This window comes from Botryllus schlosseri, chromosome 11 (genome assembly GCF_051294905.1).
Source record: "Botryllus schlosseri isolate E-star chromosome 11, Bs_hap1, whole genome shotgun sequence".
Classification (NCBI taxonomy): domain Eukaryota; kingdom Metazoa; phylum Chordata; class Ascidiacea; order Stolidobranchia; family Styelidae; genus Botryllus; species Botryllus schlosseri.
Window position 1 is genome coordinate 8,845,124 of NC_137246.1, and position 21,916 is coordinate 8,867,039.

The window sequence follows — 21,916 nt, forward strand, 5'->3', positions numbered from 1 at the left end:
GCTAGCATACTGAACTACATCAATCAATGATGTATACTATTTTCACATTCATACTTATTACACTTACTTAGTATTTAGTTTATTTTGCATTATTCCATGACCGTGTCGTTACAAAACCAATTACTTTAGTTTTAGAATATAGATGCGACGTTTACCGAGCAAGAATAACATATATTTTGCACGTGACAGTCATGAGTTGATGAGTGGCTAGTCCTGAAAATTACGAATCGTGAAAATCGCAATTGAATTGGTACCCAGCATATTTTTGACCTTCTGTACTGCCTTATGTTTGGCGACAAGCGATCTGCTAGAGGAGGATTATATTTCTCAATTGAATTATATCCTCATGATATCCGTTGAGTGCCGTCTGTAGCATTCCATTTTGCCAAAGCGCAAAGGTAACTATACGCAGTTCAAGGTTGAATGACCATCGAATTTCCACTTGCTAAGGAGCTAAGCTATCTTATCGAGTCATGACTTCGAGGCACAGTTCGCTATCGTTGAAATTGCACGCTATAGCAGCATCATTAACTAGTTGATGGCTATCGCTGCAAACAAACGATATAGCGATGTTACAAAATTGCTCTATCGCAAACAAACATGCTACGTCGGACAATAGCAACATCAAAGACTCAGATTACGGCCAAAGCATCGAAATAGGCTACTTTCCGGTCCCTCCAATAAAATGATGAATTTAGTGACAGTGACTATGCAGTGGAGATGAAGTTTCTGAAATTTGATCCATTTGTGATGCGCTTCAAGAAGCTAGTCGTCTGGAAAATTCAGCCTAACTAACATCCAATGATTTCAAGCGCATTCCTTGAACGCGCTGGTTGTAGTAACAGGTTAAGTGGTAAAGTGATACCAAAATCAACCTGTATTTTGTATCGAGGCTTGAGGATCATCACCCTGAAACCTATAAGATGAGCGCCGTTTTGGAAGTGAAGCTGTAATTTCCCCCTGTCCCATTACAGAAAATTATACTGATATGCATTATAATGTCCAATTTCTATACGTCTTTTTAGGGATTGCCTTATTGCCTTATATCTGTATAGAATGGACGCAAAAGTTGAGGATGAATTAACCGCCGTAAAACGAAGACAGCGGAAAAGGACTCCATGGAGGCGCATCTATTCATGTATAGAACCTGCGAGTTTGCTGTACCCAGGATATAGAGTTAATCCAGGTACGTATGGCAGCAAAGATACAGCTCTTTATTAGCTCTTTTGTGTCTGTCAGTCGGGATTTATAAGTCACAGCTCGGCTCTCCTGAAGGAATTTCCGATGTGACCCGCGAACGGCGGAGGCAAATCATCATGCAACCGTTCATTTCCGCGATGCGTAATAGTAGGCCTATAGTAAATATCACAGTGTCGACTGTACGTGTACGTGATCGCGGCATCTGACTATAGATAACTAACCTACGTAGGTTAGTTATCTATAATCTGACGCAGTGCGACTAGAGATATGTGACCGCTCGAGCAGCCCCAGTCTTCACGTAAATAATCCTCACCATGCGAACTCCAGAAGGATATTAGCTGCTTATTAGAGCGGCCTCTCATCAATTTTTTATATTGGTGAATGTTTCTGTTTCCAAACTTACATGAACAGATTGTCGACGCTTTATTGAAATATAGAACATGTAACGTATATTTAATTTGAACGATGCCGCGATGAATAAAATACGATGCCACGGATATCGAACAATTGTAGCGGAGCTCTACAATGTCGTCGATAGGCTATGCGCGATATAGTGTGACTAGATTTATTGATTTTGGTATGCATACCCTCTACAAAAATAGAAATGAAAAAACGAGTCGGACTGTATTCACAATTACGAGAGAATGCTGTATATTCCTAGTATCTCTTGATGCCATTGGATGTCGTTATGAGATGCTTCGGACAAGGGGTTGTGCACTGTGCAGTCTGCATGTCCGCATCTAATAGGCGCTGGCATTTAGGCGCCATCCATACCCGCGCCAGGATGTACCAAGACACACGAAGTCTCGACCATCATCATGCAACTCCGTGATAGTCGCCTTCTGGAAAAATCGGCGTCGATTAAACCTTGCCCCAAATTGATCGACGCATGTTGGCCGAAATCCAGAGGTGGTCAAAGTAGCCAAGAAAGCTACACAGATAAAAGTAGAAATAGCGACGTAAAAATCTACTCAAGTACGGGTAGAGCAAACCAAAACCAAAACTACTCAAGTAGAAGTAGAATTGACAGGCTTTGGATCTACTCAAGTAAGTAAGTAGTAGTAGTGAAAATCAGTCGTAAATACGCTCTCATGGACCGTCAGAAGCAGGAAACAGTTCCGCGGAAGATGGGGAGAACTGGGTTCGTGTCCATACTCTCAGCGAAAATAGTGTGAATTCACATTCAAACCCAACGGGCGGTAGCCAATACACGAGAATATAACCTGGCCCAGGATTATATCGCGGTTATAAATCCTATACGTGCCTACTTGCAGACATTCCCACGTTTACGTACAAGCATTATTTGTATTAAAATATTGTATTTAATTTATACCGCGGGGACCGAGGTATACTGAGGTAATTTTTAGTTTCGCTTACCGTGGGTTTTTGTTCACACCCATCACGGCTGGTACAAGGGTGTAAATGCGCCATATTTTCGAAAAGAGTCCAGGAGATATATTATTTCCACAGCAAAAAAATCGAGTGCATCATGAGATAGAAAAGATAGTTTTGTGAAGAACAACGGTTCTTAACATATTTTATCCTGGCGCCCCGTTTCCGGAAATATCATGGAATGGCGCCTTCCCGTATTATAGATCCCATAGTTAAGTTAAGTACGAAAAACCTGCATTAACGCTTTGTGCGATTAGTTCGCTGACTAAAAATCGTGAAATAGCCTACTATTCACATTTAGTTTTCATTCCGGGAAATAGAGGCAATATTGTACTTAGTTTTAAGCTGCTGCATATATGGCGTCAAGACAAAAGAACTCACGTTAAATGGAACTCAAAGTGACGATACATGTTTAAAAATATATGCAAATAAGGCGATTTTGGGGGGATGGTGCCCGTAGTAAGGAGGAAGGTAACAGAATAATTCAATAAATACCGATTGATACCATTGATACCCTTTCCGCTGTTTGCGTCGTCCTACTTCTGACATTCTGGATTTATAGAAAATGGCAGCAACAAAGACGAAACCGCGACACAAATTGAACCTGAAATTTACATTGCGGCTGTTATGAAGCTGTAAAATTTTTATGTGACAGCGTCTTTTCGCAGCAAAAATCCCAAGACTCACACTGGATAACGCCCACCCACGGCCTTATAGTGATTACGTTGCACTAAATGTTCATTATTGAACAAATGAACATTTGTGTACTTGAAGAGGGGTCAGCTAAAATGCATTTCGAAATCAGCCTACAGAGCAAGAAAGGTTGCCGACGCATGTGCCAGAGTACCCCTGCGTCACTCATGTTGAAGTTCTTGATGATTATTTGTCCGTCTTTTTCAGAATGGGATGCCACATTCAGCAAGATACAAAGAGACTTCCCAACTGGTTCTGTTGAAAACCTATCCTCAACCAGAACACCTAACGCCAACGGAAATCCGAATTCCAGAATGCAAGCGACAAAAAATGCGTCAGTGGCAAACCACGGCTTTGATTTCAGAACGTTGCAAAACGGAAAATCTGTGAACACGGGATATCTTCAAAGAATTCGACAATCAGATTTCCTTATGCCGAAAGGGGGTACCACGTTAGCAACTAGGAAAAAGACCAATAATTCGGATGCCGGGAGGCGAAGACGACACACCGTGTCTAGAATCGAATTGTCCAGCGTAATTACACCGATTGTAGAAACAGACAAGGAAGGGTTCATGCAGGTGCGTACACACCGTGTTTAGAATCGAATTGTCCAGCGTAATTACACCGATTGTAGAAACAGACAAGGAAGGGTTCATGCAGGTGCGTATAGTATACGGGCTGGACGGACAATCCGATATCACACTTCCTCCAACTTAGCCGACTGTTCGCTGAGTGTTACATCATGTCTACTGCTGATGCATTATTACGCAATTGAGAAACGATGATTATGTAGGTAGTGAATAGTAGTAATAATTTTATCCCTTGTCGTCCCAACCACTATTAGTCTCACTTATATCATGCACTTTGTATAGAAACTTGTAGGTAGGGCTGGGCATAATGATTCGAGTACTCGAATCTGAATCGAGTATTAATTCTAATGATTCGAGTCGAGTAGTAAAAGACAAATTTTTCGAGTACTGAAAATATACGCTCCTCGCAACTGAAAGTTAATTTACTAACGAGAATTATAGTGTTGATACTATTTTCCACTGAGGAAGCCTTGAAACCTTGATTGGCCGTGTCGCACCATACCAGACATAGTATAAAGCGACGACATAAAAGCAGCCACGGCATAAAAAGTACATATTTGAACTTCGACATAGTACATTCTGTTGTGACGTCATAATGAGTAATACTCGATTACTCGACTCGACTCGAAGCATATTACGTGATTCAGAATCGAATCACTCAGGTACTCGATTTTGCCCAGCCCTACTTGTAGGTTATTCTGCTATATAGGTTGTATTAGGGTTGCCATACGTCCGGAATTTCACTGTTGAAACTAGCGTCCGGGAGGAATTTCTAAAATATGCCAAATGTCCGGAATTTTGACGTAGGCTCATAATTTTCTCGTAAATCAGCATAAAAGCAATATCTTTTGGGAATATTTATGCTGATGCATGATATTTTTCTTCGCGCCGCGCGCGATTTATTGTCACATTTATTGATTTTAATATGGAGACTACCACCCTCGTAAATATAAATATAAAAACATTCATTTACCGGAATAAGTCTAATTGCAATCGCAATTATAGGAGGACGGTATATTCCTAGAGATCGTTAAGGCCGTTTAAATGCTTTATTCAAAGATAGTGGTTCAAAACATGAGGTCGCTTACCTTTATTCTGGGGTTTGCGACTATATGTTGAACGTAATCAGCTTCCAAAATAGCCCGTGAGTCAGTCTGGGCAAAGGCGCTGACTTATTTTAATCAGCTCGTCAAATTTTGATCTGGACCACGGTACATATTTAAATTGGAGATGGAGTCGCGACCATAAAAGGTTGGAAACCTCTGGATGTGGGGTGTTTATAAGCTCCGTGTTGCGCACCGGCATAAGGCTGATAAACTTCCTTATCGGTAGGACATGAACATGACTTAACGATGTACAATTACGCTCCCTGTATTTTCGAACTCATCCTCCTCCATGACCCGCTCTACCGCTAACTCTGATCATGTGGGCGGAGAGTAGTAGTAATACATGGAACGACCAATATTATTGACAGAATTCATTCAAATAATTTAACGACCAGAGGCATATAGAAACCAGATTCATATAGCAAGACCCCCCAACCATAAGTTGCATCGATTACCCAATAGTGTGGGCTCAAAATCATTGTTTATTTGGGCGGGAAGTAGCTGAAAACATGTGCTTTCGGTCCCGGTTACACAACACACAGCCACATACTCCTGAACCGGATCGTGACCATACCTCTGGTCTATGAGCAAAGCTTTGCTAGAGTGACGTCATAACTCATTTTAAATCCACTTGTGGGCGCTAAAGAGTGTCCGGAATTTGGGTTGCTGAAATATGGTAACCCTAGTTGTATACAAAGTCCATTCACTAAGCAGCCAGCACTTTCACGCTGCCTTATTGAATTGACCTTTCACCCCGAATATTCCGCAGCGATTCTCACAATACAGAACACATTGTAATACTTCCCACGGGTCAAATGCCGATTTTCATATTCCGGTCTTGTAAGTGTCAGAACTAATCGATTGGTTCAAGTAGATCCAAATACATGTGGTTACGTAACGCTTGGAGATCGAAATATAATGTCAATCGAGGGTATTTTCTCATTAGGTGACGAAGGATGCAGGTGTCAAAAGTGAAGTTGATAAAAACCAGAGACAAATGCGTGCGCCACTTAATGACGATGTATATTCTGCCGGCGGAGACAACAGCTATGGTAAGACATTCCGGCCATTCCCGAAGGGAACCGTCCATTTTAAAATGCCCTCTATAGTTCTTGCGTCAGTTTATACAGAGTTAGTTGTAGCAGTTTGGGCACGACTGTAGACTTTACTTTACGTGGTATGTAATGAAATTAACGCAGGTATAGTGAGTTGTACTTTCGATATCCAAATAGTATACTTTCTGCAGAGTTCTTTTTTTCGATCTGAAGCGTTCCATAGTAATAGATTTTGCGGGACCGCTAGCTTTAGGAAAGAGTCATCGATCGAATACGGAACCTCGTGTTGCGTAACAAACGGTTGTATTTGTGTGAAGATCGGATTGCATTGGGAAGGTCAAATAAGGAACCAAAATCAATTGTGCGTAATCCCTAGTGCAATCCACCTGTGGGTTATCCCAATGACTGATTTCCCGCCTAATTAGTCAGAGAATGATAGTGATTGGAAGCCACTCACCTTCGACAGTAGCAGATGCAATAAGCTTTTATAATGACATCGGTCATCAAACACGCATTCTGCATCATCATTTCGTTCTGGGCTCCGACTAGCGGGCAGTGCCAGTATATTGCGACAAACATTTGTCTATGGTCAGTGGTCACGCCGTATATCTGGGTGTATAATTAATAGCTGTAGTAGTTTTAACTGCTGTGACATAGCTCAACTACATGGTATGTGTACAAAACTCCGGTGCCTAAATGCTATAACCGTAGCTCTGCCACGTATATCATTCACCACAGCTGCTATTATACTTGTTAAATATAAGGAAAGTTGGTATAAAGTTTTATGTTCATCCAGGCCATTCACGAAGTATGTAATTCCAAAGCTGTGTTGTCACATGCTGAACTCGCAAATTGCTTTTGTTGTAAAATGAATGTACAATTGGACATTTGCACGATCTACATTTAGTCGTGCATTCGACGTATGTATACGAGATTCCAATGAGCATATATTGCATGTATGTATTTTTTCACCAGTCGTAAATGAAACAGAAATGAGCATGAACAGTGAAACAGGATACATAAATTTTCAATTGTAGGTCATATCGCGACCAGGACGGGAAATGCCGTACACGTCATCTCACTCCCGAAAATATTACCTATTGTTGTCGTGTACTGGACGGATTTGAAGTTGTATAACAATTCATATAATAACATATCACTATAACATATCACTATATTTTTCTAACGAATGATACGGAATGAAGTTCGAAACATTTGCAATATATCCGAAACTAGTCCCCCCCCCCCCTTATCGTCATATCACAAAATCCAACCGGGATTCTAGCAACCCCAACAGATTGTTTGATGACATGGAATGTTATGACGGTTGATGAGAGAATCCAAAAATATGAAATTCGGTCTATATATAGAGACACACGTGTGAATGGACGGAGGTAAATCGCGCAAAGTGCGAATTTTTTTTCAAGTTGACCGCTTCTTCGCGCCCCCCCCTCCAGGTTGAGAACCAGTGCATTAGAATAACAATATCAGTTTCAGCGCGTTCCTGTAGTTTTGCTTCGACATTTGTACTGTCGTGTGCCGTGAAATGCGCTGGGTAACTATTAAATATGCAAGTTTCGAAATTATAGTCATTATAGTCATTAAAGCATCACGATTTCGGGTCCCAGAGATCAAGATTTGGGTCGCAGCAAAAAGGTGAAGAACCACTGCTGGATCTGTGATTGGTCCTGGCTATACCAGAACTATCAATATCAACTAATCGTATGCCTTGTTGTCTAGTTACATCGAATTCGTTTAGCTTGGTTGGTAGACCGGCAGATATTGGTAGACTTAATTGCATAGCCATACCCGGCTTTAGTAGCTATACTATGATATTCCTTACCAATCGATATTGTAATCTATAGTTCTTTAACTAGAATTGCGGGATTGATTTTCATGCTTCAACGAAGCTTGATTTAGTTTTCCTATATAACGGGGATTTGTCAGTGCCTTGACATATATCGCCTGCAATAGTCACTCTTACCATATGCAGATAATGGATCAAAGATTGTTGACGTGATGAAGAACAACAATTGTGACTTTACAACTGCCATTGGCGATAGGCAATCTACAACGCCAAAACCAGCTACTGGGAGCTGTCGTGATGCTAATCAGTGCCGTGCGTTCAAAAGCGAATCAAACGCGGTTGATATTCAAAGTATCGTCAATGATCTAGTAGATAAGACGGTTTGCAAGCTAAGTTTGGAGAAACCACCTCGGGTGGCGAGGTACCGAAAATCACCGACTCTGGGAATATACAGCGACTTGTGCACCCGAAGGGAATCGGAACCCAGCGTAAGGTTATCGCAGACTGACAAATTGAGGCTACACCAAAGCGGTTGCAAGAAGCACGAAGCAATATCCGAGAATCCTGTCGAAGATGGGGGCTTGAAGAAATTTTACAAACTCGCGTCTTTGACGCTGGAAAAGAATTCAAGTTCGGAGCCGAAGATCGCCGACTTCGCTGCGCTTCTGCAAGCAAAAGGCATCTGGCTTTCTGACCCGAGACTCAAGGAGACTCTTCGTGTTATCAAAAAAGAGCCGAAGAAGGAGGAAACCGAGCTCACGGAAGACGTTTTTAAAAGGTGAACTAAATACATATTTGAAACAGAGATTGATATTCGTCCAAAAATATCTTTCACGTTGTATGGAAAATCCGGTAAATACCAACAGATAATTTTGAAATATCTGAATACTGCTGTAGCTGCCGTTAATGTTTTATGACAAATATCAAATATCGACGGCAAACTAAATACTTATTTGAAACAATCAGTTCACATACCGTATGGAAATGCGGTAGATACCCACAGACAATTTTGTAAAATATCTAAATGGTGCTGCACCGCTAATGTTTTATGACAAAGATCATATGTAGACTTACCTACAGCAAAATAAAAAAAACTTGAGTATATACCGTATATATTTTTGTCCTTGATGTATGTTTTTGTGGCATACCCCGAGTCATCATACACATACTAGTGCGGAGCGGATCGACAAATTCTCTGGTCCGGCTCCGGTCGTATCAGGAAAAGTACTGATCCGGCTCCAATCCGACTCCGGCCAAAAATGAAAAAGTTCGACCCTACACGGTACGGGGGTTCCGTGAATTGATAAATATGCCTCGCTTATGTTCGCACTGGCTTGGCGTTTACTTGCGTGTGGTTGGTTGGTAGTTATTTAGTTATGAAATTCATGCTTATCCATAAAGATTCCGGCCGTAACAGAAAAAGTACTGATCCGGCTCCGATCCGGTCCGGCTAAAATTGTAAAATTCCGGCCGGATATCCAATCCGGCTCCGGTCCATGCTCCGCACTAATACATACATGTGATCTGTTTTCTGCGAGTCAGTTTGAACTAATAGCATTTAGAGCAGGGGCGGGCAACATACGGCGCGCGACGGGATTTTGTCTGGCCCACGGACACTCTCCCGTCCTACATGATAATGTGGCCCACGTTTCCAGTGTTATGCTGTCAATAGAAACGATGCTCACCAAATTTGGTTCAATTGCAACCACTGGAAGTGGAGTTATTGCCGTCGAAAAATTTGGATTATGATTAAAATAGTATTCACGGTGACCGATTCTTTGTTTATTTAATATACTGGTGCTCACCGTAAATACTATTTTATTCAAATCAAAATTTTTCGACGGCAATAACTCCGCTTCCACTGGTTGGAATTGAACCAAATTTGGTGAGGACCGTTTCTATAGACAGCCTAACACTTTCATGGGGTGAACAGAAAATTTTCAAATTTTTTATTATTTATTTATATATAATAAATAGAAACTTTATTCTCCTGTAGCAAAGCGGTTACTGGCTGGAATTGAACCAAATTTTGTGCGTAGGCTTAAATTAGGTAACCTAACAATTTTATCAAGTAGCCAGTACGATTTGAGAAAAAAAGTCAGTTTTGAAGAGCCCTAATGAGCATTCATGATAATATCCTTATATCATGTCCAAAGTCTAATCCGGTTTCGTGAACCGTAGTACCATCCAAATTCAAGGTATATATTCAAATCTGGATTTCCAAGTTCAATGTAAGTCGATGCTAATGCATATCACCCTGTTAATATATTGCGAAAACATGAATGTACTTAATCCAACTGGAACGTGTTGTCTTTATTATACATATATGATTCGCCTTCTATTGTAGGATTTGCACGCCTGCAAGTCAATTGGTTCGGCGCTTGCTGTTGAGTCAACTGACTATACCCGGATTTCAAGTGTTCCGAAAAGGAATGGCGAAGATTTACCAAAGCATTGTCACAGAGCTGACGGCAATGGTATTGTGATTACACTAATTAGCTTAGTCCTACAGCCTGTATAGGCCAGGTATACGCAGTTGGTATGACTGAAAATTTCAATATGCGCCATGAATTGCTGTTTAGCAACGCACAGTTTTTGACATTGTGTTTTGGTGGTAAGGAGAGCGCATCTCTTGTCGCGTTTGAACTACAGGTCGACCGATTATCGACCAGGCCGATATGAGGAGCTTTTCCGATATCGCGACTGATATTTTATATATTAAAAAATTCAAAAATATTGGAAATTCAATGCTTCGTGTTCTCAATCTCAAGAAATCGACGACGCAAAAGGCGATACGTGACAAATTTACCCTTGCAGGGCGAGTTTAACTGGGTGAGCAACTGAGCATGCAGAGAAAATATGATTCCTGCAGTACAATCTACCTCTACAGGCCTGACCTACAATTCTGTATCACGTTTTTCTTTTTGGGTTATCCCAAATTTCAATGAATGCGCACAATTAAGCAATAATTCTTTTTAATTTCAGTTTTCTTGTTTGTTGTTCAAATTTCTGTTGCATGTACAAGTGCCATCTTGACTAATACATAATATTTTTGCCGAAATGGTTCCCTGCTCCTTCCATATTAATATCGGCCTATGATATCAGTTATCGGCCTTGTGAGTGTGCCGATAATAGGTATCGGTCTGCAATAATCTGTCGACCTCTAATTCGAACTGGAGACGTTCCGTACAACCGCAAGAGCGAAGATCTATGTCCCCGTTCCGTGGTATGTGGCAACAACACCAGCGACGTCTTCAAAGCCGCTGTTGCCTGTTGGAGGTCTTTCTTTTGGCACGCCAACCCCAAGGGCGCCCAGATTAAATCGATGGTTGCAAACTTTGACCCACAAAAATATAGGCTCCATATTTGAACTTTTAAGGTCATAATTATCATTATTGTTACTACGTCATAATAGAGGGCTCTCGAATGCACGACTCGACTCGAAGTTTAGTAGGCCTATAGACTCGGAATCGACTCACAGACGAATTACTCGATTTCTCCCAACCAATCGAAAGTTGACTTCGTTATCTGAGGTTGAGCTGAAACGGCAACTCTCGTCTAAGATGGATATTGAGACGACATCGCGACCAATTTTCGAAAGTTCCGTGAACCACTTACGGCAGGGGCGGCCATCCTATAGCCCGCGAGAAGATTTTGAGTGGCCCGCGAGATAATTCTCGAAGTTAGTATTAATATCACATAATAAATTTCTCCGGCACTTTACTTTGAACTTCCAAGACCAACCAAAATTTGATCAGCCTGATTTCGAAATTTGGGATGTTGATGACTTAAATACCAGTTCCAACGCGTTCGCGCAGCCAGGGGCCAGCAACCTTTCTCGTAGATCTCCCTATATGACCACAAAGTAGATTTGTCGTTGTAGATTTATTTGACTTGATATTTTTCTTAGCACTTCGCGCGATATTGTCACTCAATTTCTTGAATTTAGTACCACTTCCAGAGTGGCCCGCGCTATGGTTCGCAAATCTCATATGGCCCTTTGGCCGAAAAGGTTGGCCGCTCCTGACCTACGGGTTAAGAACAAGTTGGTTGAACAGTGTGCTATTCGAGTAGTATTGGATTTCGGTATCAACTTTGCTATAAAATCTGTGCAACACCAACAGCGGGGTTTGGTACAGAATCCACTATATCAATCAGCCAAATAGTATTTTTTTCATCTGTCAAACGAAAAGGAACCTACAATCAAGCACTCCGGCTATGATTCGTCGTCTAATTACATCGACTTTATGCAAAGCAGAAGATCGGACAAGTCGAAATCTGTTAGCATGTCAGTATGCACTGTCGATGGTCAACGCTTGTCTTACGGAGATCAAGGTAAGAAGATTAAGTTTGTAAAGTGACGAAATCGCATGTGCATAAGCCTCGTGTTTACGATACATAGCTACCCTCCATTCCCTTGATTCGTGTGCCGCCGTGTTGAACTACTGCATAGCATGTCGCAAAAATGGGATTCAAGCCATGAAATCGCGGATCGGAAAGTCGGCTCTTTTGCGAAATGAGGTAACACAGACATATGTTTAGGCCTGTGTCTGATTAAAAGACCACTTCAAGTCGTTTCGGCACCCTCCTATACGACAATTGTTTGCTTGCCGTGCAATAGGGGAACATTGCGACATTTATACGTCAGTCAGTTAACAATGCGAGTTGAGAAATGAGTTGGTCCGTTATGACTTATCTTGTTAATGCTGAACAACCTTCCAGAGCAAGGGGCAAATTTATGTACCCAATATATATATATAGCCTATATATATTTATGTATTATCAAAATGAGTTCCAGTTTTAGTATCAGTTCAAGTATTCGGTTGTTAGTTTGATAACTCGAATATTTGAAAACAAAATTTCCATGAGAAATATACGTATCGCTGGTGAATGTGAAAAATGTTACAATTGTTGGCCTGTACTACGGGTCAGCCAGACTCAGCATCATACGGAAAGCCGCGGTTGTGGTTACATTGATAGCATTCTCTTTCGTTCAAGGATGAATTTACATTTGACGAAGACGACAAGGTTTTGAACCCTTTTACCAAAGCCGGGTCGATCCTGACTTGCGCAACACTTTTGCATAAAGAACTCACGGAGATGCAGGTCGACGAAGTGCACGAAATATATTCGCAAGCCATCGCAAACGAACCGCTGTGCTGCGATAATCTGAGGTAATACGAGTATATGACCTACTGAAATTTATCTATGGGTTACATAACGTAACGTAACGTAACCCTACAAGCTGCCCACCACACCAAGGAGATTAAATTCTTCATTCTCCGTATACATGGACATGATCAGAACGCCCCACCCTGGCCTTATAAACGTCTCTTGAGCTGCATAGGTAGGAAAACTTGGAGGCGCTTAAGCAGATCGCGATTTACGAGTCACGTTCTCCTAACCCATACCTGGTCAAGTCTACTTCAACATTTATATACTCTAACTTTGCAACAAAACATCTATCATATTATATTCATTTTTCAATGTAATTGCATTCATAACAAAACAAACTATAAAAATTATCAAGGATCTAAATGACAGAAACTGATTCTATACTCAAAATCTCCTGAATAGTATACGCTGAATTTACTCCAATAGTTGGAGTGGGGCTAGAACTTTATTGCAGGGTCAGGTAGTTTATTCATTGATGAACAATAATATTTCGATAAAAATTATTACAAAACCTACAACTTATGACACGGAAATGCAGAAGTCACAAAGCACTCCATGACGTTGAGTGCATTTTTCGCGAAAAAAAGTGTTCTAGGATCAGAAAGAATTCAGACCAGACATGAAGGTACTCATGCTCCTGGCACCAACCAAAGTAGATGCGATTCCATTAAATTGAAATTTGTCTAGCTTTATGCACATGAAGGTAAATCAGATTGAAGAATGCATCGGGGAGCAAAATCATTATCTAATTTCAAGTATCCTTCGTACGTAACTAATGTTATTTGTATGAATTCAGTAATCGGTATCAACCCAAAGAACTTGGGGCAGTCTTATTTCCGTGTAATATGGATCTCACTGCACCAGAAAGCACATTACAATAAAAAAAAAACATACAGTCCGCACAGTAAAGGGGTGGCAAGTGGCTTTTATCACAGCCAACTTGAAATTTCTTTTGTTCATTGTCAAATTGGCATGGAAAGGAAGCTTCGTCTTGGTGCATCGTGAGTATTTCCATGACACTTTTTTACCAACACCATTCTGGTTTTAAGCAACGGATATCATGACAGGTTCAGGCATAGTTCAGTGTGAAAATTTTCAATTGCTTGTCAGAATCATTTTCATGGCAGTGCATGACAGACAATATGCTATTTTCGATAATAATCTTTTATCTCCTGTAGTAGATTCATTAAAACAATCAATATCCTGGTAAAGTATTTAAAGACATGGATCACATTTCAACTGCAGAACTTGTGGTCATCTGCTGCATCACCTTAGTTACAAATTTAATCTTGGTAGTTTCGTTGTATACAACTTCAATACAATTTTAGCATTGAGCATATGCTGTCGGATAAAGATACCAACCTAAAGGGTTCGTGTTCAGTTATCAGTGAAGCATGCGGTAGGGAATCGGTTATCCAAAAGGTATCCGGAACATGCTCATTCATGGGGTTTCTTGTAAATCGCTTCCACGAGCCCTTTGGGAAAACCGCATGAGTTACAAATACGCTGACCCTGGAAGCGCCAGCCGATTTCATGCAAGCGATGCATCTTTGTACAGTTCCGCCGGTGTTGATCAAGTCGTCAACGATTATCACATGTTGGTTTTTCGGATTCCCATCCACTATTGTGACCTCACGTTCACTTCCTTTACGTCGTTTTATACAGCGGATCACAGGGAAATCCTTGAAATAATAACTGAACCTTTTATAAGCGCCTTCGTCTGGGAATGCTATGGCAATTGGGATATCGTCTTCAAATTGGTTGATAACTTCAATGAACTTTGGCATCGCCGATGCAAGTTTAGGAACGATATTATCGCTGAAATAGAATCTTTCCTGAAGAGCGTGGATGTCATATGTCATCAAACGAGCTGGTCCCATAGAAGAGAGTGGTATCGCTGATAGCAACCTTGCCATAGCAACAGCTGTAGCCACTTGACCTTCGGTGTCGACTCTTTCCATTGTCCCAGTGTTGTAATAAGGAAGTACAAAAGTCAGTGATTTGATTGAAGATTTAGGTAATGTATATAAAACGGAAATCTGCTCAAATATAATAGCAGGAGAGTAAAAGCTTCCGACGAAGATCACGTGCTTGTCACTGAAGTCCTCGATGTTTTCGATGAAAATGTTGGGATAGCCATCCTCGAATGCATTCCACTTTACGGCGTCCATTCTAACATCCACCCTCACCTTGCTATTAGATTGAGAACATCTGGCTGCGATTTCTTTTTCGATCCTCGCGACCAACGTCTTCATATCCCGGTGGCAAATGAGGATGGTGTTTTGGCCTGACATAGCGAGCTTCACCCACCAGCTTTTACATTGATACCAGTTTCTGGTTCTGGTTGTGATGTTTACATTTCTCTGCTGCTCGGTGTTCCGCTTTAGCTGATAAGTCAGCAAAATCACTCAACCGTGACTGGAAATTTTGCGGTTGAGTAGTTCGAATTTTATTGAGAAACTCACTTAGAGTTCGGGTCACTGAGTGGGTTCGGGTTTCGATTCATTATCGAATGTTAACATGGAATGGCAGCGACCGATTTTGCAGCCTCGTTTCGCTTCGCTGAGGCTGGAGTCAGAATTATTTCGCGGCAGTGACTGGCAATCGAAAAGTTATCTTCCAGAGCCAGGAATTTACGGAATCTGGTCTTGATAACTTCTGGATTGCCTGAAATCCTACAGTCGCTGCCGCAAAATTATTCTGAACTCAGCCTTAGCGAAGCGGAACGAAGCTGCAAAATCGGTCGTTGCCATTCCATGTTTACATTCGACATATTCACAATGTAGATTGCAATCGGGTCAAGTTATTATGCCATGAATGCAGAAGAAACAATACAACAGAGAATAAAATGTCGAAATTTGCCGCGACGATTGCCTAGCTCATTACAAACTGCACAATATTTATTAGTTATCGACTATGAGAATTGCTCCTGTCCTGGCTGGGTGGCTCGGCTCTGAAGACTTTGTCATATCGAGCCTAACGTCTACCTTGCATGTCGCATTTCAATGTTACATTTTTGCAATGTTATGTTGATATGTTATGTATACGAATAAAGATGCTCTCTCTCTCTCTCTCTCTCAATAGTGCATGCGTTGGCGAACACAGTTGTGTCTCATAATACAAAAGTAAAATCTAATTCTTATCATGATATGTGAAAATTCACGGTTCTTCGATATTGTAAGGACATATGTCCATTATCCGAGTTAGGGAGCAAGATTTGTATTGAGTGGCGCAGTATCGTAGAATCTTTGGTAGAATCTTTGGTTAGAATCTTCTCAGCGTATAACTTTTTTGCTTCAATATTGCTGCCAACCTACCAAGCTGGAAAAGTGGTTATGAATATCGTAGGCCCCGTTACCCCGGCTACAGACAAATCAGTTTATCTTCCTTCCTCCGACCTATACCCCCGTCATTATTTTTATCAGAACTTATGCATCCGTAGTTTTAGCGGTAGCCGGATCATTTTACGATGAGTCGAATAAGACGACGGACGTATTGCGAAATTCTGTTTGTATTACGATAGCTGTTACGGCACGCACCGCTAAGATTTTCTCGGGCTGGAACGAGCCACCCGACCGACAAAAACCGATCGTTCCTGTAGCTCATCAGGAAACAGTGGCGCCGGACCCACACAATGTACCGATATGGGTCCGTCAATTTGGACTGGACAGCGCCGGGGACCGTCCTGGTCGCGTCAAGCACTAGCATAGATAGCGCCGCTCCGAGCTTCATCGTTTCGTTCACTCCGCCCGTTCCATCGAAGTCGGTTATATATAGTTATTTGCGCCCTTTCTAGCCCTACATTTCGATTGATGTTGTCGAATCTCAACATAAATATGGAACGATGGAATTTGATTTGTGTGATCTCTGTACGGACGATTTGTTGGTTTGAGTTTGCTAATACGATCAGTGAGCCCTGTTCAATCAAAGACTAACGTATATCCCACCGTGACCATATACTGCCCGAGAGAGAATGTCCGAATAAACGTTCTGCCCAAAACGTTTGTCCCAAATGTATTGTATTCATTTCAGCTACAATCTCAAGAGATTGTACGCCCACGAAGAAATATCTCTAGCGTATTTCTTGAGTGCAAGATTGAAACTGCCGAGGATGTGCGTTCCTGGGGATCTATTGGAATTCCATTTTCAATCTTCGTCCACGGCCGTTACTTGTGACTCGGCATCTATCGCAGCGGCAACTATTGCAAATGGCGGACAATGTCCTCTGACAGGTGACAAGTCAACAATCGACCAATAGGCTTACCACGCTATCTTTGCCAAGATAAGTAAGTCAATATGTCTGCAAATATGAATATTGGCTACGTCATAAATGCATCCAAGAAAACGTATTTTCGATATGGCATGACTAGAACTGACGAGTTAGCACAATCAATCATACTTGTATTCACAGCCGCACCTCAAACCTAACTAATTGAGGAAAGGGTAAGTGCGAAAGGGCACAAAAATTAGTAATTTCGGTAATTTTCTCAAATTTCAAATGGTTTCTTTCGCAATATTACCGCGTCCCTCTTTATGTGGCAAGTGATCGTTTCGATTATCTAGTGCAGTTGTTCTCAGACTTAATTAGACACCCCCATTTATGAAAATGAACAATTTCGCGCCCCCTTATCGTGACTACACTAATTATAAATTAGCGCGAAAAATTCGGTTGACCGCAGCTTCGCGCCTACGTTCAGATGCTTTTACGCCCCTAAGGGGGGGGGGACTGATCTAGTTAATAGTAGTGACTAAGCGACGTGTTTCATTGTTTGTGGTTACGTCAAATGATTTGTTCATTGCTAAAACTGAAAATAACGATGCTGATACGAAAACAGCGCCTTGTATCCCCCAACAAGTTCGTTTGACCACCATATAAATTGAGTACCAAACTTTTGGGTATTGCGGGTGACATCCATACGTGCTTCGTTGCTGCGTCGCTCGAGTCCGACAGAATGCCAGCAGGGCCTAACAGCTCCTTGCCAGCACACATAGTTCGGTGTGTTCATTCCGAAGTGGAAGATTCCTACGAGAGAAGAAGTTCGCTTCATAACATAAACAGCTATTGAAAATGAGTCGTGGGGTGAAACTTAATACAAAAAGTCGATATTGAATCACTTCCCCGTAACAAAAACATCTCCTTTCCAGATGAAACAGTTTTCAAGGAAGAAATTATTCAGCACACTCTGAAGCGTATGCGATGTAGCTTGTCGAAATATACCGACTGTAAGGAGGTATAGTTACTAGTTAAATAGGCCTACCTATTGTTTTATTTATGATTCATCGCATATTTCTGTTGACTGTTGATTTTCAATAGATGGAAGATATCTGTTGTACAACGAGTGAAAGCGGCACTGTATTTCTTGTCATACCCGGCGTTCTGGGACTCGTCTTTTTCCTGCATTCATATCCGAGACCAACAGTTTCGAAAGTGGTGGACTCTTTGATTCATGTGAGTGAATTGATTGGGACTTTGAGAGCATAGATAGTCGTTACCGAAGTACTTCTCAAGTACGCTTACTCGAGTAGGTTAACCAACTTGCTGTACTCAAGTTCCATCCTTTAGGATATTTCCACTTCTGTTTGAACAGGTCCTACATCCACAGCACTCCAATTTGGACTTTGAGAATGTTGTAAAGTAGAAAGTAGTTTATGATAGGCTCGCATGGATTTCTGAGAACTACAACTACTTTTGTTCACGGAGCATGCCGCATCTGATGTTTGAAGTTCGTCGCGGCTCTTCGAAAATATAGTGATTACGGGACGACAAATTCCACACTATTACCACACAGCGCATAGACTCGAAATCAGATTGGCAGTGCCTGTGCCTGAATGCAGAAACATGTTGAATTTTTATCACAGAATTTAGGAGCTGAGTTCAATTTCTCGCTGTACCGAAATTTGAAGAGCCGAGAAGACAGATGCTGCAAACGATGAAGTCGACGATGAAATCTTCTCATAGAATGGCGCAATACCACTATTAAGGTCGCAAAAATACCTTTGTGGTTGTGTTTCGTAAATATTTCTGGACTATTTGTGCAACAAATATATTTTCATTGCTAAAAAACCTCTGAGGAGCAGCCGAAACAAAGGATATATGTAGTAAATATTATTACACGAGAGCAGAGGTATATATACATAACACTCAAGCCATACATTTAGAGAGTATTATAATTATTTATTTGGGATAGGTATGTATAGATGAGATAGGATAATGTATAGTATATTGAACCATTGTAACTATTCAGCAAATAATGCGGTTGGAACGGAGGAGTACTTTAGAAACTATAAAAGGGTGTCGAGTTCGCTTTGCGAACGACGGAAATTTGGAGGTTTGCGTTCGTAACCGAACCATTCAAGGTTCGCAGTGTAGTGGGAAATCTCGGCAGACCAGGGCCGCAGGCCACATCATCATGTAAAACGGAAAACTCTCCGCGGGCCAGACAAAATCCCTTCGCGGGCCGTATGTTGCCCACCCCTGCGTTATGTGCAAGCGGTTGTCAAGTTGGAAATGTTTACAGCAATAGGCGATATTTCATTGGTTGATTCTATTATGTGTAGTAACACATTAAAATATCGCGATAGTATTTACTGAAATTCTATTTGACAAACGGAAAACTGGATCGCGAATAGAGTTGTAAGTTTCAAGGATTGTTTCAAAGTATAATCTTGAAATGTGACTTGATCAAAGTTGGTAGTCATGTTTGTCAAACCTATTTCAATTCATACTATGCCAAAGTCAAAATATTTCATTTCGGTTTATCTAAATTTATCTATAGTAGTACATCTCGCGAATGGATTCCGACGCCCAAAAATATCTGACTCGTTATGTCTGATGCATTATCCTGTCAGCGACCGTAGGGTTTTACAATTATTTCACACCTTTTTGAATAAGCGTTAACTTCGCAAAAGATTAGGGTTGGATCAGAAATAAAGTGAGAATTTGTCGGTATTCGAATCACCGTCTGCAACGGTTCTGTTATTCGTTACTTATTTAATCTTACCAGTGAAACCTCAGATAATCGAATTCCTGAAGCCGGATGAATTTTCCGTGACTGGGAAACAGCTACAGAGTAAAACCAAATATGGTCCAGACATCATTTCAGGACTGGTCCGCTAGGTATCGAGAATGAAGTACTGCGAGCCATATGCATAGTCTTTGGTGACATTTTTAGAACATTTACGGTGATAATATGAATGCAACTAAATATGGTCCCAACATCATTGCGGCACTGGTCCGCTAAATATTGGGAATGAAATACTGCGAAGCATATGCATAGTCTTTGGTGACTTTAATACAAAATTTTCGGTGATTGTGTTATTGAAACCAAATATGGTCCCGACATCATTTCGGCAGTGGTCCGCTAAATATCGGAAATGAAGTACTGCGAGCCATATGCATAGTCTTTGGTGATATTTTAGAACATTTACGGTGATAATATGAATGCAACCAAATATGGTCCCAACATCATTTCGGGACTGGTCCGCTAAATATCGGGAATGAAGTACTGCGAGCTATATGCATAGTCTTTGGTGACATTTTAGAACTTTAACGGTGATAATATGAATGCAACCAAATATGGTCCCGACATCATTTCGGGACTGGTCCGCTAAATATCGGGAATGAAGTACTGCGAACCATATGCATAGTCTTTGGTGACCTTTTTAGAACATTTAAGGTGATAATATATGAATGCAACCAAATATGGTCCCGACATCATTTCGGCAGTGGTCCACTAAATATTTGGAATAAAGTACTGCGAAACATATGCATAGTCTTTGATGACTTTTATACAAAATTTACGTTGATTATGTTTTTGAGACCAAATATGGTCCCGACATCATTTCGGCAGTGGTCCACTAAATATTTAGAATGAAGTACTGCGAAACATATGCATAGTCTTTGGTGACCTTAATACAAAATTTACGGTGAATCTGTTATTGAAACCAAATATGGTCCCGACATCATTTCGGCACTGGTCCGCTAAATATCGGGAATGAAGTACTGCGAGCCATAGGCATAGACTTTGGTGACCTTTTTAGAACATTTAAGGTGATCATATTAATGCAACCAACTATGGTCCCGACATCATTTCGGCAGTGGTCCACTAAATATTTGGAATAAAGTACTGCGAAACACATGCATAGTCTTTGGTGACCTTAATACAAAATTTTCGGTGATTGTGTTATTGAAACCAAATATGGTCCCGACATCATTTCGGCACTGGTCCGCTAAACATCGGGAATGAAGTACTGCGTGATGAAAAACTCAGAATCTACTCCGTTCTACCTGCGGCTTGAGATTCTTATCCAAACACCAGTCCAACACACAGCAGAGTATTTTACAGCGTACCTGTTCAAAACAGCGAGCGACGTCTCGAAACTTTCTTAAAAACTTGTGCCACGAGGTAAGCACACTGGCCAGATATTCTACGCGGCATTATGACGACACAACACAATCAACATTCCCAAACACTTCTAACACTAGTATAGCAAGCATTATGTACAACAGTCTAACGATGTCTCAAGCATCACAAAATTATCATTTTTAACACTCCTTTTCATAGGACATTTTTTAACTGTTCATCATGCTGGCATTTGAGTAACACCAATATTATCTCTCAAGTAACAGAAAGGTTGTCGACGTAAAGGCTTTGTCAAGATATCGGCCAATTGATCATCACTTGGTACATACCGAATTTCAATTCTATCACCATCAAGTTCATGTTTGATATAACCAAATTTTATTGCAATGTGCTTGTTTGCTTGGTGATTCACAGGATTCTTGCACATAGCAATAGCACTTTGATTATCTTCATATATTGTGATTGGTCCATCAATTTTTCTCCCCATTTCGTCATGCAACTGACGAAACCATGCAGTTTCTCGAGCGACAAGATT

The 21,916-nt window shown here is 41.0% G+C and overlaps 3 protein-coding genes across 3 annotated transcripts in view; 2 read left to right on the top strand and 1 right to left on the bottom strand.

Annotated features, from left to right (window-relative positions):
- Positions 1–625: 625 nt before the first annotated feature.
- On the top strand, positions 626–19,109 carry LOC145451069 (glutaminase kidney isoform, mitochondrial-like). The gene is made up of 12 exons (XM_080329559.1): positions 626–1,186; positions 3,493–3,863; positions 5,928–6,033; positions 8,030–8,621; positions 10,191–10,320; positions 12,037–12,178; positions 12,246–12,364; positions 12,842–13,017; positions 17,051–17,250; positions 18,164–18,249; positions 18,333–18,467; positions 18,878–19,109. The coding sequence occupies exons 1-12, from the start codon at positions 1,057–1,059 to the stop codon at positions 18,950–18,952; spliced, it is 2,262 nt and encodes a 753-aa protein (XP_080185685.1). The 5' UTR covers positions 626–1,056; the 3' UTR covers positions 18,953–19,109.
- The window catches only part of LOC145451066 (TBC1 domain family member 1-like), a 135,594-nt gene continuing 118,261 nt past the window's right edge, over positions 4,584–21,916 (top strand). Inside the window, exon 1 of the mRNA XM_080329558.1 lies at positions 4,584–4,595. The gene's annotated coding sequence lies outside the window, so the exon portion shown is untranslated. The remainder of the gene's footprint in view (positions 4,596–21,916) is intronic.
- LOC145451079 (uncharacterized) lies at positions 13,445–15,419 on the bottom strand. The gene has a single exon (XM_080329571.1). The coding sequence runs from the start codon at positions 15,310–15,312 to the stop codon at positions 14,332–14,334; it is 981 nt and encodes a 326-aa protein (XP_080185697.1). The 5' UTR covers positions 15,313–15,419; the 3' UTR covers positions 13,445–14,331.

Excerpts from the sequence above, each read along its gene's own strand:
- LOC145451069 (XM_080329559.1), top strand. The coding sequence starts at position 1,057 with ATGGACGCAAAAGTTGAGGATGAATTAACCGCCGTAAAACGAAGACAG. Across the intron at positions 10,321-12,036 it reads TCACAGAGCTGACGGCAATG|GAACCTACAATCAAGCACTC; the intron begins GTATTGTGATTA and ends TCAAACGAAAAG. Across the intron at positions 12,365-12,841 it reads CGGCTCTTTTGCGAAATGAG|GATGAATTTACATTTGACGA; the intron begins GTAACACAGACA and ends CTTTCGTTCAAG.
- LOC145451079 (XM_080329571.1), bottom strand. The coding sequence starts at position 15,312 with ATGTCAGGCCAAAACACCATCCTCATTTGCCACCGGGATATGAAGACG.